Here is a 16,595-nt window from a genome sequence, read left to right as displayed (position 1 = left end):
TTCACCTACTACATTTCCTTCTCTTCCTTTTCCTACTATTGAGTTCCAGTCTCCCATGACTATTAAATTTTCGTCTCCCTTTACGATCTGAATAATTTCTTTTATCTCATCATACATTTCATCAATCTCTTCGTCACCTGCGGAGCTAGTCGGCATATAAACTTGTACTACTGTGATAGGCGTGGGCTTCATATCTATCTTGGTCACAATAATGCATTCACTTTGCTGTTTGTGGTAGCTTACCTGCATTCCTATTTTTTATTCATTATTAAACCTACTCCTGCATTATCCCTATTTGATTTTGTATTTATAACCCTGTATTCACCTGACCAGAAGTCTTGTTCCTCTTGCCATCAAACTTCACCAATTCCCACTATATCTAACTTTAACCTATCCATTTCCCTTTTTAAATTTTCTAACCGACCTGCCCAATCAAGGGATCTGACATTCCACGCTCCAACCTGTAAAACACCAGTTTTCTTTCTCCTGATAACAACGTCCTCTTGAGTAGTGGAATATTTTACCCAAAAGGACGCCACCATCATTTAACCATACAGTAAAGCTTCATGCCCTCGCGAAAAATTACCGCTGTAGTTTCCCCTTGCTTTCAGCCGTTCGCAGTACCAGCACAGCAAGGCTGTTTTGGTTAGTGTTACAAGGCTAGATCCATGGTTCATGGGGGGGGGGGGAGGAGTTTAACTTTGTCTTTACTATTTAAATAGTTTTCCTATTTAAATAGTTTAACTTTGTCTTTACTATTTAATAGCAATTTAGCACTGCTGTTGTAAAAAAATGGGCCAGTATTTGTGTGAGTAACTTCTTTCAGGAATATCTAAAATTTTGCCAACATATAGAATTGTGCATCAGTTTTTGTAACTACTGAAACATTCTTGTTGGCCAGTGTACAGGAGTGGTCCAATATTATGCATTTTCCTTTTTTGTGGAATGTTTCAATCAAGTCAAAGTTTTAGTAATTACTGAAAGTGGTAAGTTTGAAGGTATGTAGTTCAGTTCAGAAGTCAGACAGACAGACAATGGAATGGATATAGTATGGTACACAGTGGAATGGAAAGCTGCTTGTTTGTGGTTTTGTGGGTGTTGAGAGCTTTTAGGGATTACAGTATTGGTAGCTGCAGTTTTTCCATAAATGTTTCTTTATGGTAACATCTTTATATGGTCCAACAAATTTATAAAATAACCTCCAAACCCCATTGTGAAATGAATTATATTATGTTGGGAGTTCAAATGTTGTAAGATGTTTTTATGTGTCTAGTGGTTCTAGTCCATAAACACAGCACATCAGCTTCATTACTTCTACTGTCTGTAGACAGATGTGGTAACTCATTTAATATTACCTGAAGTTCTGTGTCATTTGTGCCCAAGTGGTATGTTTAGTACAGCAATATGTTCTACACTGTCTTCCTATTTCCTTTATGATATGTTCACATGGGTTCGATTTTGGGTTATACATGCCCTCCCAGCTAAGAATTTCTTAAAATTATGAATTGTAAATTGTGCATCATTGTCAGCTAAGAGTCATTTCGGTTTCCGACATCTGTGAAATAATTGCACATACCATTAATCACGGTATCCATGCTTGATAGGATGCAGTGTGACATAGTTTGACGAATAAAGTACTTAAATATATGTTACACCTCCCCTACCCATCAGTAAAGGGCTGTAAAAATCTGACGCTGTTAAGTCTTGTGAACCCTTGGGTAAAATAGGGTAAGTCGTATAATTAATACCACTGTTATCCACCTTAACTTTCTGACAAATTTGGCAGTCCAAATCAAGATCATAACTTTCTTACCTAATCCCTTAAAGTAGTAAAACTTCCTCATATGTTCTATACTTTCATGAGTACCAAAGTGGCCACAGTCCGTATGTATGAACCATACTAACTCAGTCTCCACACACTGGGGAATGCATGGCTTCCAATATTTTGTGTGTGTGTGTGTGGGGGGGGGGGGGGGGGACGTGTATTTATAGGTGCTCTAATGATGATAATGATTCTTGTTCACACTGTTGAAGTTTACTTTTAAAATAGGCATCCACTTTTAATTGTCATCTTATCTGTCCTAAGTTCCTCACTTCATTCCTGGTTTAACTTGAATTAAAAAATTAATAGATTCCTTTATATACATACTGAACTATTGAAGAAACAATACCCACCTCACCAAACGCTTGTAAGGTATCTGCTTTCCATCAAAAGGTAAGTGCTTAATGATCAGTGTATACCACTGAAGGAGATCCCCAAATAAGTGTTTCAAGTTTTTGTATACTCTAAATGGTTGCTAATAGTTTCTTTCCTAATAACTCCATCTCAGTTGCTGTGTAGTTTAATTCATGTTTGCCTAGGCTTCTGCTAGTGAAAAAAATTGTTCTGTGTTTCCTGACTTTGGGATCCCACTCTCCTCAAATAATCTGCAGCTATACCATATTATGATGCATCAATTGCTAGTTTAAATGATTTGCTCAGTACTGGATGTCAAAATATGAAGCATTTATCAATGTATCTTTGATATTCTCAAAAGCTTTCACAGATTTTTCATCTCAGATCCAAATACATCTCTGTTTCAGTAGTGCAAGTAAATACAGCTCATTCATTTCTTGTCCCTGTATTTATCTGCTGTAGAATCCTGCCCGGAAGCAGTTTTGGTATGCCTCTTGCAGGTTCGCGCGAAGCTCAGTCAGTAATTTTTTTTTTTTAAATCTCATCTATCATTGCAAATCTTCGGGCTTTTGATGAGGTTTTCAACTTTGGCAATAAAAAAATGAAAAAAAAATAAAAAAGAGGTCATCAGGGCCCAGGTCTGGAGAGTACAGAAGATGAGGCAGCACAGTGATTTCGTGTCTTTGTGCAATAGTCACACACCAGCAGGGACAAACGATTGGGTGCGTTATGGTGATACGAGGGCCATGAATAGTCTCGCCACATTTCGGGCCATTTTCTTCTCACATTTTCTTGCAATACATCCCAATAGTACCATTGATTAACAGTTTGTCCCTGTGTCACGAATTTAGGGTGAACTAATCCTTCAAAATCAAAGAAAACTATGAGCAGGGCTTTGACATTTGACCTGACATGACAGGCTTTTTTTGATCTCGGAGAACCTTTCCCGACCCATTGTGAAGATTGCACCTTGATCTCAGCACAATAACCGTAGACTCGTGTCTCACCATCATTTATGATTCTCTTAAGAAACACATCATTCTCATTTATGCATTCCAAAAGCTCTTCCGTTAAGGGGCTCAGCATTCGTTTGCCGAGTACAGGCTCGGTCACGCACCCCAGGCTTCCTGAGCTCGAACTGGTAAGTGCCGCCAGTCTCCTGTCACTGTAAGCTGTGAGCATGCTTCAACAGCCACTGTATGGTGTGGTGGTGCAACTTTGTGTGTCACAGGAAATGGGGATCATTGGCTCGACTGCCTGCATTGCGAGGATGGTAAAAACCTCTATAGAAGAAAACTTCAATCTCAAAGTGTGCTGCGTGCTGATGAGATGCGTGGCTGTTGAGGTAAAGAAGTCATTAGCGGGCAACATCTGGGGAATCCACCGCACCTCAGTTGTGTAAAGTTGACAAGGCACGTGGGGCTCTGTCTAGGTGGATTCTTAGTTCCCTAGCTGCTTGTGGGACCGAGATGAATCCTTCGAAATCTTCTCTTCCTCCTCCCTGCGGAAAGGGTGGGTCACTGGTAGGTACTGACATCCGATCAAATGAGAGGGCTCATGTAGCCAGTCTTCCAGTCTTGATATTTACACAGACTCTTTCAGTATTGAGTAACAGGATACATGCTGGTGGCCAGAATGTGTTTCTTATAATTAAATGCAAAAGAAGGGAGTTTTTGAGAAAGTTTAACCTTTTAACATACGGAAAGGGTTAGAAGGGGTAGCTGTAATCTTAAAATCTGTCAAGCGCTTGCGAAATGGGACCCTGTTGGTAGAAACATCAAATTCCCAACAAGTCAAGAACATCCAGAAAGCTCAGTGCCTCAGGGAGAATGCAATAGAAACTAAACTGCACAACACCTTAAACTATAGCAAAGGTGTTGTGACTTGCAGGGATCTGGTTGACATTCCCTGAGAAGAACTGAAAGCTGAGTGGTCTCAGGAAGGCATTGTTGATGCACAGAACATAATGAAATGGGTGAATGGTGATCTTGTGAAATCGGACTCATTTATACTGACTTTCGATAGCACAAAACTTCCTGAACACGTTAAGGCGGGTTTCCTCTGCCTCAGTGTGCGACCTTATTTCCCTAACCCGATTCACTGTTTTACCTGCTAGTGCTTTAGGCACACCACCTAGGGTTGTAAGGGGGCTGTCATTTGTGGCAAATGGGGTAAGGCCACCCATATATCTCCTCCAAAGAGGCCCAGGATGGTGAAAGGTATTGTGATACTCGTGTATGACTGTGATGGTGTTATCATAACGCATTACGTTCCTCCACGGCTGACCGTCAGTGCACAGTATTGCTGTTCGTTTTTGGAACATCACCTGCGACTAGCTTTGTGAAAGAAGTGGCGACACTTTCTGCACAACCTACCCGTCATTTTGTACAACAGTGCGCAGGCCCATACAGCACAAGCTGTGGGTGCTCTGTTCGGTCGATGGGACTGGGACGTACTGTACCATCCACCATACTCCCCAGACTTTGATTTGATTCCGAAGATGAAGGAACCACTTTGTGGCATTCGCTTCAGAACTGTTCCAGAGATTCGACCAGCAGTAGACTGCTCCATTTGCGCCATCAACGGAACAGGCTCTGCTAACTGTATGCTACGCCTTCCACATCACTGGCGATGGGTTCTACACAATGCTGGTGACTACTTTGACAGGACAGTAACAGGTGCAAACATGTAACTCTTTTGTATCAGTTGTGGATAAATAGTTGCCACTATTGAAGTTCCAACCCTCGTATTAGGCAGGCCTATTTCATTTCAAGTAACAAAATACACGTAATCAGATCGAGAAACCACACCAGTCTTGGTTATTATTTGTATTAACAGCCTTTTCAGTATCAGACAACGTCATTTTCATTTTTTCATGTAGCAAAATGTTTGATGAACGTTGATTAGGTAATAGATTCTTTCCCATAAAGGAAAGCATGCCATCTAAAGCTGTAGCAAGAACAGAGAGAAAAAACTGCTAGGACTTAAGGATTGAGGAAATGTGTACTGTCTTGCTTGTATCTTGTCTTTACTGGTTTTGTGTATCCTATATTTAATTTTATGTCACACAAAACAGCAAGTTATTAGCTAATAGGCAATAAAGAGTGCAGATTTTCTTAAGAGTTCTTGTTCTTCCGGTTACAGATAATCCCATCCAGTATTAATTGAGAGTTTTTTGTAAAAAGGGGCAGGACGTCAAACCGGCCGACTGGGACCAGGATAGGCACCACAGGACATTTTAATTTCCACTGTCCTGAATATAGTTTGAGGGCACCCATTACAAAATATTACATGTTTGAATTCCACAGAGCGAAATACAGTGACGTGCTATAGAAGAATGCTGTGTGAAGAGGTGTGGCACTGCACTTTGGTACACTTACGACCAAATAAAATGTCTTACATTTCCTCGAACACACATTTTTTATGTATCAGACTCTTCAGAAAGATGTGCGCTACAAAATGAGCATATTTTTGAAAAGTCAATTTTTAATTATTATTATTATATTATTATTATTATTATTATTATTATTATTATTTTTTTTTTTTTTTTTATTTTTTTTTTTTTTTTTTTTTTCATCCTACCACAAACCCTCGAGGGGGTGGGATGGGGGGAACCACTATCTAGTATTGCCCCAGTTCGGAAATATCATAGATCCAGGGTTGATACACAGAGCAGACTGAGTTGTAGTTGGGAGGTGGGTAGTCTCCATGTTACCCGTGTTTACGTTTAGTGATTTTGCTGTTTCCTCTTTGTATATTGCTCTCACGTCAAATGAAAACAAAACAGATTTCTGTGGCAGGGAGCTATCAAGTAAATTAAAATACATTCACTTAATTACAGAAGACTGGAATTTGTTATTAGTTTCGGACTGTATTTTATTTCCACCTTTCTGACAGTCAGGCATTAATCACCTTGCAGAACAATGAAGTTATTTTTGTCAATTTGCTAAAGAAGTTTTGCTTTTATTAATCTTTTCCTCTGAGGCAGTCAATTTATTTGAAATGAAGTGTTTAATTCCACATTATTGCCTAGCTTTAACTGTTCACTGAATTTCAAGTCCACATTTTCATCTTCTAGCATGTTTGGCGTTAAGACGTAATAAAGAACCAAACACGAGATAATACAGTATTGGTACTCCAAGAAAATTTACATCTGAATCTGGACATATGAATGTGCACTTTAAGCCAAATTATGCATTTTAGTATGGTTCACAAAATTCTGATGCTCCAATGTCTTGTTTCTTTTATGACATAATGTAAGATCTTTTAATGTTTTACACATATGAATATTCGGGCTTTCTGTGTCTTCGTAGCTGCACAGGCATGGTGACGCCTGTGTTCTGTCACTATCTGGCAACTGCTAAAATAAAGCTATTTCTAACAGATCACGGGAAAATATTGCGAATAGTTGTTTGAAAAGCGTTAACTTTCAAAGTAAATTTCCTTTTACACAAGGTGATCTATGTGCAAGAATGTACAATGAATTTCTTAAATCACAGAGCATTTGACTCTCATTTAAAGATCAACTCTTTGAGGACGACCAATTGTAATAATTTTGAACCCAAAAGATCAGACATTTATGTTGTTAAAAAATTTTACTGGCACTTGTGTGTAATGTATCTGAAAGTGTAACACCTGCAAAAAAGATCAACATTATATGTGAAACCGTAGCTTATCTTGCAGCTTATCTTTGAGACTAATATTTGAAAGCTTTTCTTTTCTTGTAGCAACACTACATATAGTAATTTAAACCATTAACTTTTCCAATTTTTGTGTTCGCCCTACTTAACAGTGATGTTGCTATTGGCTGACTATATCATGTGTGCTATGCTCTGAATATCCGCTGTCATCAGCTGGCTAGATCACATGACGTGAGCTATGACTGGCTTACAAAAGTGCATCGCAATCTTGATTTCAATGCTACGGAAAGTAACATGTGGTGTTTGGTGGAATTCGAATTTATACTTTCATAATACGAAAATATGCAGCGTATATGTTGCTGCACATCAGACATCTTTTCAAAACGTGTTTTTTCCCTGAATTTCATTTCCTAAAGTGCCGGGAAATTCTACGCTGGTGTACAAAATCATAACCATTCAAAGAATTGATAAGTTTTACTATTCTTAGTATACTGTCACTTAACACAGAAAAAGTGTATTTTCAGTCGGGAGAAAGTTTATTTTTAACTGGGAAATCCGTGAAAAATCTAAGAATTATTTTTCCTTGTCCACTTATACACCCTGGGCACTGTATTCTTTCTCAACTGCATCAGTGGGGCTTTCGTGGCCACCTCACCATCTTCATCCAGTCTTTCCTGTCTCGGAACTATTTTAGGACCCAAGTTGGTGACTCACTTGTAACGTGCCAGGCTGTTTCCTCGTATTAGTGCCTCTTACTAGTTCACGTCACAACCGGATGTACCGGTATTGAAACATTTTCTCACCCAGTAGATAGTGCGCAGTATTCTCGACCTACCTTGCTTTGTTTATTCAATATTGTCTTCCCGGTAGCTACGTCCATCTCATTTAAATCACACTGAAATTAAGAAGCCAGGATCCTAGGTTAAGTTTTTCAAAATCAAAAGTCAAGATCGTATTCATTGTTGAACATCTATGTCAACCACAGTACGATTTATTTGTTATTACTCGCACACACAATATTCACGTGAACTGGCCTCTTACACTTAATTGTCACATTAGGTAGGTCAAAAAATTCCAGTATTTAACAATGTTCACAATTACACTTTTTTGGTACAACCTGGAAAATTAACTGACTTGCGCACTTTTGCTCCAAGAGAATTTGACCGAGAACTAACTGAAAACTGCACCAGCTCGGACCTTATATAGACGAGCGCTTGAATATTTGACTATTTCTGTTAATATATTATAGTTTATAATTTCCCAGGGTTAAAATGATCCTGGTTTTGAAGTTAACCATTGGGTTTTATTATCTAAATAACATGAGTGAGCTGTGTCAATTTAAATACGTGGAACTAACTTATGCATCCGCCGTGGGAATTCCCGACTTATAACCACGGCAGCCCTTTTGAACAATAATTTTTACATATTCAAATTTACTTAATTCAAATTTACTTAATTCTTAATTCTTAATTAATGCACTTACAAAGTTGAGACTGGAGTTATTTTACGTAGAAAAATAAAGGTAGCAAAAGTATCGAAACAGATCTCGGAATTATTTGGTAGTTTGGTCACAATTGGCACTGAAAGTCATACAGGTTACAGATTTTAAGTCTTAATACCTATTTAACTAACAGACTTTAGGTTCATTTAAACACTTTGCTGGAATCAGTAAAATTTAGGCTTTCTTTTGGATGCCGTCTTATAGCTGAATTTGATCTATTAATATGTATTGCACAATATACGTCATTGTCCATCACTGTTAATAGTATGCATGTCCCATGAAACTGATTAGCTCATTACTTTCAGAATAGACATTAGAATGTACTGAAATAATAGATTTTACTAGGGGAATTTTATTTAAACTATTTCTGAATTCTGTACTATGAGGCTGAAGGCCACAGAATCTGTAGTCGGAATCTGAGTAGTGAAAATTAAAAAAAATAAAAGTTCATTGCTTAACTAAGTTACTGAAGGAGTGTAAAACTAAACAGGATAGCAGTGGGCAATTGTGCTTTGTTACACACTGAAGATCATTTCGAGCAAGAGAATGGTGTACCTTAGGGGCAGTGTTTTAAGTGTTACCCTCTTTGCCATAGCCATCAACAGTATCATGTCTATAGTAAGGAATCTGGTATAATCCTCCTTATTTGCAGATAATTCTGCTGTTTTGTGTTCCTCATCCAGTGTTGCATCAGTGAGCCATCAGTTGCAACTTACAGTGCAGAGGTTAGAGGTGTGGGTTGCAAAGATGGGTTTTCAGTTTTCTACAGGTAAGTGTGTGTGTGTGTGTGTGTGTGTGTGTGTGTGTGTGTGTGTGTGTGTGTGTGTTCATTATAATCATTCTCGTAGTATTTTTAATTTACCTGTCTTGCATATGAGGGACACCATCCTACATTTTAGTGATTCTGTCAGTTTCTGGGCCTCATTTTTTACTTCAAATTGTCATGGTTGCTGCACGTGGGAGACCTGAAACCCTCAACCCTGAGGGTACTGAATATCTTAGCCGCAGGTCATGGGGAGTGGACAGGACACATCTCCTCCAGTTTTATGGGGCTTTTGTGCGTTAACATCTGGACTACAATTGCACGGTGTATGGATCGGCGAGGCTTTACTATTTGAAGATCATTGACTCTGTCCACCAGGAGGAGCTCCGGCTGGCCACAGGTGCTTATAGGACCAGTCCAATACCCAGCCTCTGTGCTGCATACTGTTGCTCATCTGCCTCTGGAACGCCTTTTTCCAACCGTCTGCAAGCTATGATGCCTTTTGGAGTCCATGCAACGTGTGCTGGAGTCCCTCTGTGTGGAGCTAGTACGACCACAAATCCAGGGTTTTAACCACCTGACGACCTGGTTACTGAAGAGGCCCAGAGTGATTTTAGATTTGGTGCAGTACGAGACAGATTGCACTCCTGCTTTCGTTTTTGATATGACATTTTCTGACATTTTATCTTAGTACCCCAACTATGTAGCTTTTTTTTATGGATGAGTCTAAACAGGGGGATTCTGTTGGTTGCTCTGTTCTTTTCCCTGATCGTGTCCTTAAGGTCCAACTGCCTCAAGTATTTACTGTCTTTGATGCAGTATTGTCTGCTATCTTGCAGGCACTGGAGCAGATGGGCGTTCTTCCAGCGTTAAATTTCTTGTCAGTTCCAATTCTCTATGTACCCTTCATTTGTTGAGATGTTTGTACCCAGCAGATAAAGTAGTTCAGACCATCCAGGATGACCTCTTCCAACTACAGTGACTGGGGAAGGAGGTGGCTTTCTGCTGGGTGCATTGGCATTGCAGGGAATGAAAGGGCAGATCTAGCAGACAAGGAGGCATGTCCTGATCTTCAGATATTTCAGTGTGCCGTCCCCCTGCATGCTATCATCTTGCTGTTGAGTTCAGCTCTTGCATTGGTGGGAGGATGATAGGCTGGAAGTGACCGACAATAAGCTCCATTTAGTAAAGCCCACAACGCTGTTGTGGTGTACTTCTTTCCAGCCATGTAGACGGGATGAGGTTCTCTTCACTCGTTTTTGCATAGGTCACAACCCCGTGATGCGTTGCTTCTTGCTCCAGCGAGATGACTCTCCAATGTGTGGTGCTTGTGGCGTGCAGATAACTGTGCCCCACATTTTATTGGACTGTGTTTTTCTTTCTGACCAGCTAGCCGCAGCTGATTTGCTGATGGATCTGCAATATCCTTTAAGAAATAATCAAATGAATGTGATTAGAGTTTCAAAGTTTTCTGAATTGTCCTTTGTTTTTACCGATGTTTTAGGGAGAGGGTTTAACTCATTCACAAGGTGACTGCCTCGCCCATATTTTACTTAAGTGACCAGCCAATGACAATTTCCTGTGGCATTCTTTTAGCTCCTTTCTCGTTTAACTTATGTTTTAGTCTCTTGTTTAGCATCTTTATCTTTTCCCACTATCTTTGCGTGTATGACCCCATTTTATCAGTTTTTGTCCACATTTGTTTCTTTTGATGTATGTAACTGCACTGATAACTTCGGCGTTGAGTGCCTCTAAGCACCGACACACACACACACACACACACACACACACACACACACACACACACACACACACCTAAAAAGCTCTTTACAGATTACGGGCTGAAGATCTTTCCGGCGTTGGCTGAAAATCTTTCTGGCGTTGACTCATGAGCCATGGGATGAACTTGGTGGCAACACGATGCATTCGAAGATGCTGTGTCAGGATTTCATGACATGGTCCAACTGAAATGTTACATTCTTCTGAAATCTCTAGGCAGTCAGTCTTAGATTGGAATGCACGATTTCATTAATGTTCCTGACATGAGCATCGTCAGTAGACATCGAAGGGCATCCTGAATGAGGGTCATCCTTAACTTCCGTTCAGCCATTTTTATACCATGTTAACAATTCGTAACACAGAGTACAACTTAAGCACTCATCACTGTAGGCTTCCTGCATCATTTGGTGTGTCTCTGTAAAGGTTTCCTTGAATTTCATGCAACATTTAATGCAGATACGTTGTTCCTCTAACTCTACCATCTCGAAATTCACAAACTGTACAACACAACATTCTACTCAATGCAGTACTGAACAATAACTAACATACATACATACATACAACAACGAAACTTCTGGCAGCTACACATTAAACACAGGCGTGTGCAGGGATGCCAACCATATTTCACTCCAACACAGCATTGGCGCAAAATTACGAACGGTCCAGAATTTTGTTTTGAACAGACCTCGATGTTAAAAATGTCATTCCATAAAATATTAAGGAACTAGAAGAAGGACCAACATCTCTCACAGAAATTAATGGAATTCAAAAAATGAAAACTCATATAGTGTTGATGGAATTTCAAACAGAATTCTGAAAAGTTGTTCTAACTTAATAAGTAATGCCTTAGTGACTATATATATAACGTGTTAGTGGCACATGAATTTTTCCAGATAGATTAAAACATGCAGTTCTTAAAGTTTTGTTTTAAAAAGTGAGTGGACAAGAAAGTCTGAATAATTATCTCTGTTACTGACATATTTTTATAAAATGTTGGTAAAAGTAATGTACTCGAGAGTAGTCTCATATTTAAGTAGAAGCAATTTACTTAGTATATTACAGTTTAGACTACAGAAGGGTTGCTTGACTGAGAATGCTATTTATACATTCACTCACGAAATATTACAAGCCTTAAATTATGAAATGTTGCCACTTGGTAACTTTCCTCGTCTTTCCAAGGCATTTGATTGCATGGATCATGTTATACTCTTGACAAACTTAAGTTTCATGGAATAAATGGCTTTATACACGACTGGTTTGAAACATACTGACCAAACAGAATGCAGAAGTTGTTCTGAGTAATTCAGACAGTGTTGTAATAGTAAGAAATTTTTATTGACTGGAGAGAAATCGGAAAAGGAGTCCGACATGGTTCGAGAAAACACCCTATGTTTAATTCAGTACAACAGATTAATCATACCAACAGTTAATGTACCAGATGAACAGGATTTAGTAAATAGGGTAGAATGCTCCATATTTTTGGGTGTACCCATTGAAAAATGTGAACTGGTAGATGTATATTACTGAGCTAGTCAAACAATTAAGTCCAACTACTTTTGCTTTTTTTTATAATTGCTAGTGTTAGGCACAAACAAATCAACTTCCTGGCATATTTAGCATAGTTCCAATCAGTAATGTCTTATGGAATGATTTTGTGGTGCAACTCATCACTTAAAAAGAAAGTATTGAACGCACAAAAGTGTGCCGTGGTGTCAATGCGCATTTGTCATGTAGGTACCTCTTCAAGGAGTTAGGCATTTCAAATAAACCAGAAGAATGAAATAACTCATGACAATTACAGAAGAATAGTGATATCCATACCTACAACATTAGTGGAAAAAAGATCATTATTACCCATTACTAAAGCTGTCAGTGCCTCAGAGAGAAGTTCAATATGCAGCAACAAAATTTTTTGACCATTTGCCCAGTAACATAAAATATCTGACAGTCAGCAAAGCCAGCTTTAAGTCTAACCTAACATCATTTCTGCTGTAGAACTCATTGTATTTCATCGACGAATTTCCATTTAAAAATTGGTAGCCCAAAAAGATCACTTGGTTTTTAAGTGTAGTTGCATGAGTAGGACTAAAAAAAATCATATGTTCATTAATGTTAACAACAGTCATGTATACTTATCCTCTAAACTGATTCATTCCGTATCATACAATGGAAAAATCCAGGACCGAATTTAACAATATTATGAAAAGGAAAGTTGCTGCTCACCATATAGCGGAGATGCTGAGTCGCAGATAGGCACAACAAAAAGATGGTCACAAATAGGCACAACAAAAAGATGGTCACAAATAAGCTTTCGGCCAGCAAGGCCTTCATCAAAAATAGACCCCACACACACGACATGCATTCCATCATTTTACTAAAAGAATCCTTCATTTGAGCTATGGAGTATTTAACTAACAGAGAAGGCTGAAATCTTGATCAGGTGTTTTCACAAGGATGATGTGGAACCAAACCCAAGAATTTACAAGTAATTGATGAAGCCAGTTGTTACAGTTCTAAACTGAAATTATGGACACTTGAACTTATGGGTAAATTGATTGGCTGTTCAAGCACTTACTGTGTGCTATCTTCAACATCATACAACATCAGTTGTAAATTTGAATTAATTGTTGAAAAGAAATGCACAAACTGACACTATAGATCTTTTTCGCTCTTCAGAATTAATTTACAAAAAATGCAGATTTTCTTGTCTCCCTCTCCTTTCTGTGTATTAATTTAGGTTTTATTTGCAGCTGCTGCACACACTAGGTGCACTTGACCAGGACGAGACCCTCACTCCTCTGGGCTTCCACCTGGCTCGCCTCCCACTGGACCCTCAGACTGGCAAGATGATTCTCATGGCAGCAATCTTTGGTTGTATTGACCCTATATTCTCCATTGCTGCAAGTCTCAGCTTCAAGGATGCCTTTGTAATACCACTGGTAAGAAACATTATTTGTAATACGAGGTGTAGCAAAACAGTAATCCCCAAACATAATGTTTAAGCATTGTAGAATTCAAGCTACACTCCGTTTGTGTATGTTATTTGAAAGATCACTGCCTACCGTTTATTGCATGTCTCACTTTTTGTAACCATGTCCTTCAGGTGACCACTGTTGTTGACAATGCAATCTTTGTCAAGAGAGAACATACTTACCACAACATCCTAAAGAACATTGATTATTATGATATCTTCTTCATTATGAGTGTTGTTTCTTATGCCCTCAATAGTTTCTGTCATATTACTATACACTGAAGATTCTAGGATCATCCACAGAAAACATGTCACATTCCAGTAACATGGGCAGACAGAGTGACCAGTGTAGTATAATATATCATTTTTGCCGAAGTAATGTGTTGCACAAGATCCATTGTACCAATGTGTGAGGATCGCCACCCTGAAAATATTTTTTAATTTAAGTCGTGAGTTTAGATTTGTTTGATATTAGGAAATTTATTTCATTTGTGCATGAAATATGGTGCAGAATGATGCAACATGTCTATAACATGGGATGACAGTAGCTGCTTTATCACGCTTTGTGGTACCTGCTGATTTGGACGATTTATTCCATGTACTCTTGTACCACCACGGAGATATGCTACGTGCCATAGAGCAGCGAGTACTGTGACAGTCGTCACGACTTCACAGGAACTAGAGAAGAAGCTGAACTGCCATTAAGATTAGAGAAATCCGTTATTCATCTCATGTCATGCAATGTACATGTATTAGTACAAATTGTAAAGAATTATTTCCCTGTTGTAAACAAAAGTCGGTATGTCAGTGTTTCTGGAGAAAGGGACTAGATCATTTAGTAAAGCTTTAGAACTGAGAGAGCATTTTAGCTACAAGTGCGGAAGAAGACACAGAGGTACAGAAGTCTGCAATGATGAAGAAATACACACAGTTTTTCTGATAATCAAAGCAAAACAGTTGGTGGACAGAATTTTTTTAAATTGTGAAATTTTATCCAAGTACATTTATATTTCACAAGGGGGGGAACACTTTAGCAGTTAACATGACCTATCCAAATACAAAGATGTGTTAAGTTGTTATGCACATTATGGCTGTGTAAATGATTGCAATGTCATATAAAAACCATTATTTATTGCATAATTGTTTTGCAAAATGTTATTTATCCATTCTGGCCTTTTCAAAATGTTGCCAAAACAAATACTGCATTATCACCACATTTGAAATTGTTTCAGTTCATTCGTCCAGTGCTTCATATAAGTTTGCTAAACATGCTGTGCTGTGTAGCAAGCAAATCAGTGCTACTGCCAAGGTGGGGGGGGGAACACTTCTTTTCAACAACACTATAAACATCAGCTCTCTAGGAAGCTGTGACCAACAAAGATACGAAGTGTTCTTTTAAATAACATACACTATCAGTATGTAGTTCTAGTTCACTACGCTTCAATAAAATATAAAATTGCTTGGTTCTGCCACACCCGTTAAATTCATTGCAGTTTATGCCGAGGTAAAATAGTTTTTCAGTGAAACCGGTATGTCATTAGAGCACATTAGTAAATACAGTGAAGTCTTGTTCTATAGTTGACCAAACACAGCTGTAAAAATTCACAATTCGTGCAGTGGCAATTGGGTGATATTGATATATGCTTGGGTCACATTGTTCATACTTCATTTCTTAAGCTCAAAGCTGCTTCACAGGTTTTGTGTACAGGGTATGCTTACGTGTTTTTATTTATCGTCTTCCTGAGTTTTTCCCTCCTTTTGCTGTCTCAGTTGCAAAAAATGAAAACCGCTGATTGCGTGAAACACATCTTGTATAGCAATTTTGTACATTTTCCCTTTGTATTTATAAGCTTTAAGTGCATGTTATGGTACATATTTAACTGAAGGTTACTTTTTCTGAAGGAACTTGTATGTTGGACAATATTGTGATTACATTTTTACGTAACTTTTCTTTTTACTCTTTAATGTTAATAAAAAGTATGTGAAGCCTCCATAAACTGTTTGTAGCAAATTTGCATTTTGCGATTACTTCACAGAAATCTCCCTTTTTACCAAATTCAGGTTTCCTTTGCAGATCGAATTAAGAGAAAACTATAAATTCCCCAAAAAAATTTAAATAAATAGAATGTGTGACGTGAATGCAAATTACTTTTTTCTAAGTGTTAAAAGTATTATTTAATGCAGTGAACATCTTTTCAGACAAGCCAGTCATTTTATTGAATTTGAGATGTGCTGTTAATTTGATGACTATCATCTTAAAAGCAATTATAATAATGCTTTTGAAATATATAGGTCACTTTATACTAATTTAGTGTGACAATTATTCTTCTCATATTCACAAATGAGTCATATTTAAGCAATAAAACAATGTCCTTCCATCGTATTACATTTTTAGCTTCCTTAAGTTTTTCGTTTCACAGACTGTCATTATTTTGAAGAAATCCATGACACACTGTATAAGTAAATAATTAAAAAGTTCGCATCCCTAGTATGGCTAGTGTACTCATTCTTAGAATATATTGTTATTTGTTAATGTATTTAAATGTGAAATATGAAATATGTACCCATAACTCTTACATTTTAGTACAGTATACCCTTCAGATTATTTTCATGTAATCAGAATACAAGTTTCATTTCTCCAGCTGTAACAAAGTACACAATATTAAGTAGAATTTGGCGTCAGCATCATAACAGAGTGACTGTGTGTGGATATGTCTCTATGCACATCCACCTCACGGTCCTTAGACATTCCATTGTGAGTAGAG

At 38.1% G+C, this 16,595-nt stretch overlaps 1 protein-coding gene across 4 annotated transcripts in view; it reads left to right on the top strand.

Moving 5' to 3' along the window:
• LOC124776718 (ATP-dependent DNA/RNA helicase DHX36-like) overlaps positions 1-16,595 on the top strand; it is a 239,928-nt gene that overhangs the window by 162,296 nt on the left and 61,037 nt on the right. For all 4 annotated transcript variants that reach the window (XM_047251833.1, XM_047251834.1, XM_047251832.1 and 1 more), the window contains exon 14: positions 13,610-13,798. In XM_047251833.1, coding sequence (XP_047107789.1) covers positions 13,610-13,798 — 189 coding nt within the window. The remainder of the gene's footprint in view (positions 1-13,609; positions 13,799-16,595) is intronic.

Source organism: Schistocerca piceifrons, chromosome 2 (genome assembly GCF_021461385.2).
Source record: "Schistocerca piceifrons isolate TAMUIC-IGC-003096 chromosome 2, iqSchPice1.1, whole genome shotgun sequence".
In the NCBI taxonomy this organism is placed as follows: domain Eukaryota; kingdom Metazoa; phylum Arthropoda; class Insecta; order Orthoptera; family Acrididae; genus Schistocerca; species Schistocerca piceifrons.
Note: the sequence above shows the minus strand (reverse complement) of the source record. Positions and strands in the feature narration are given on the sequence as shown.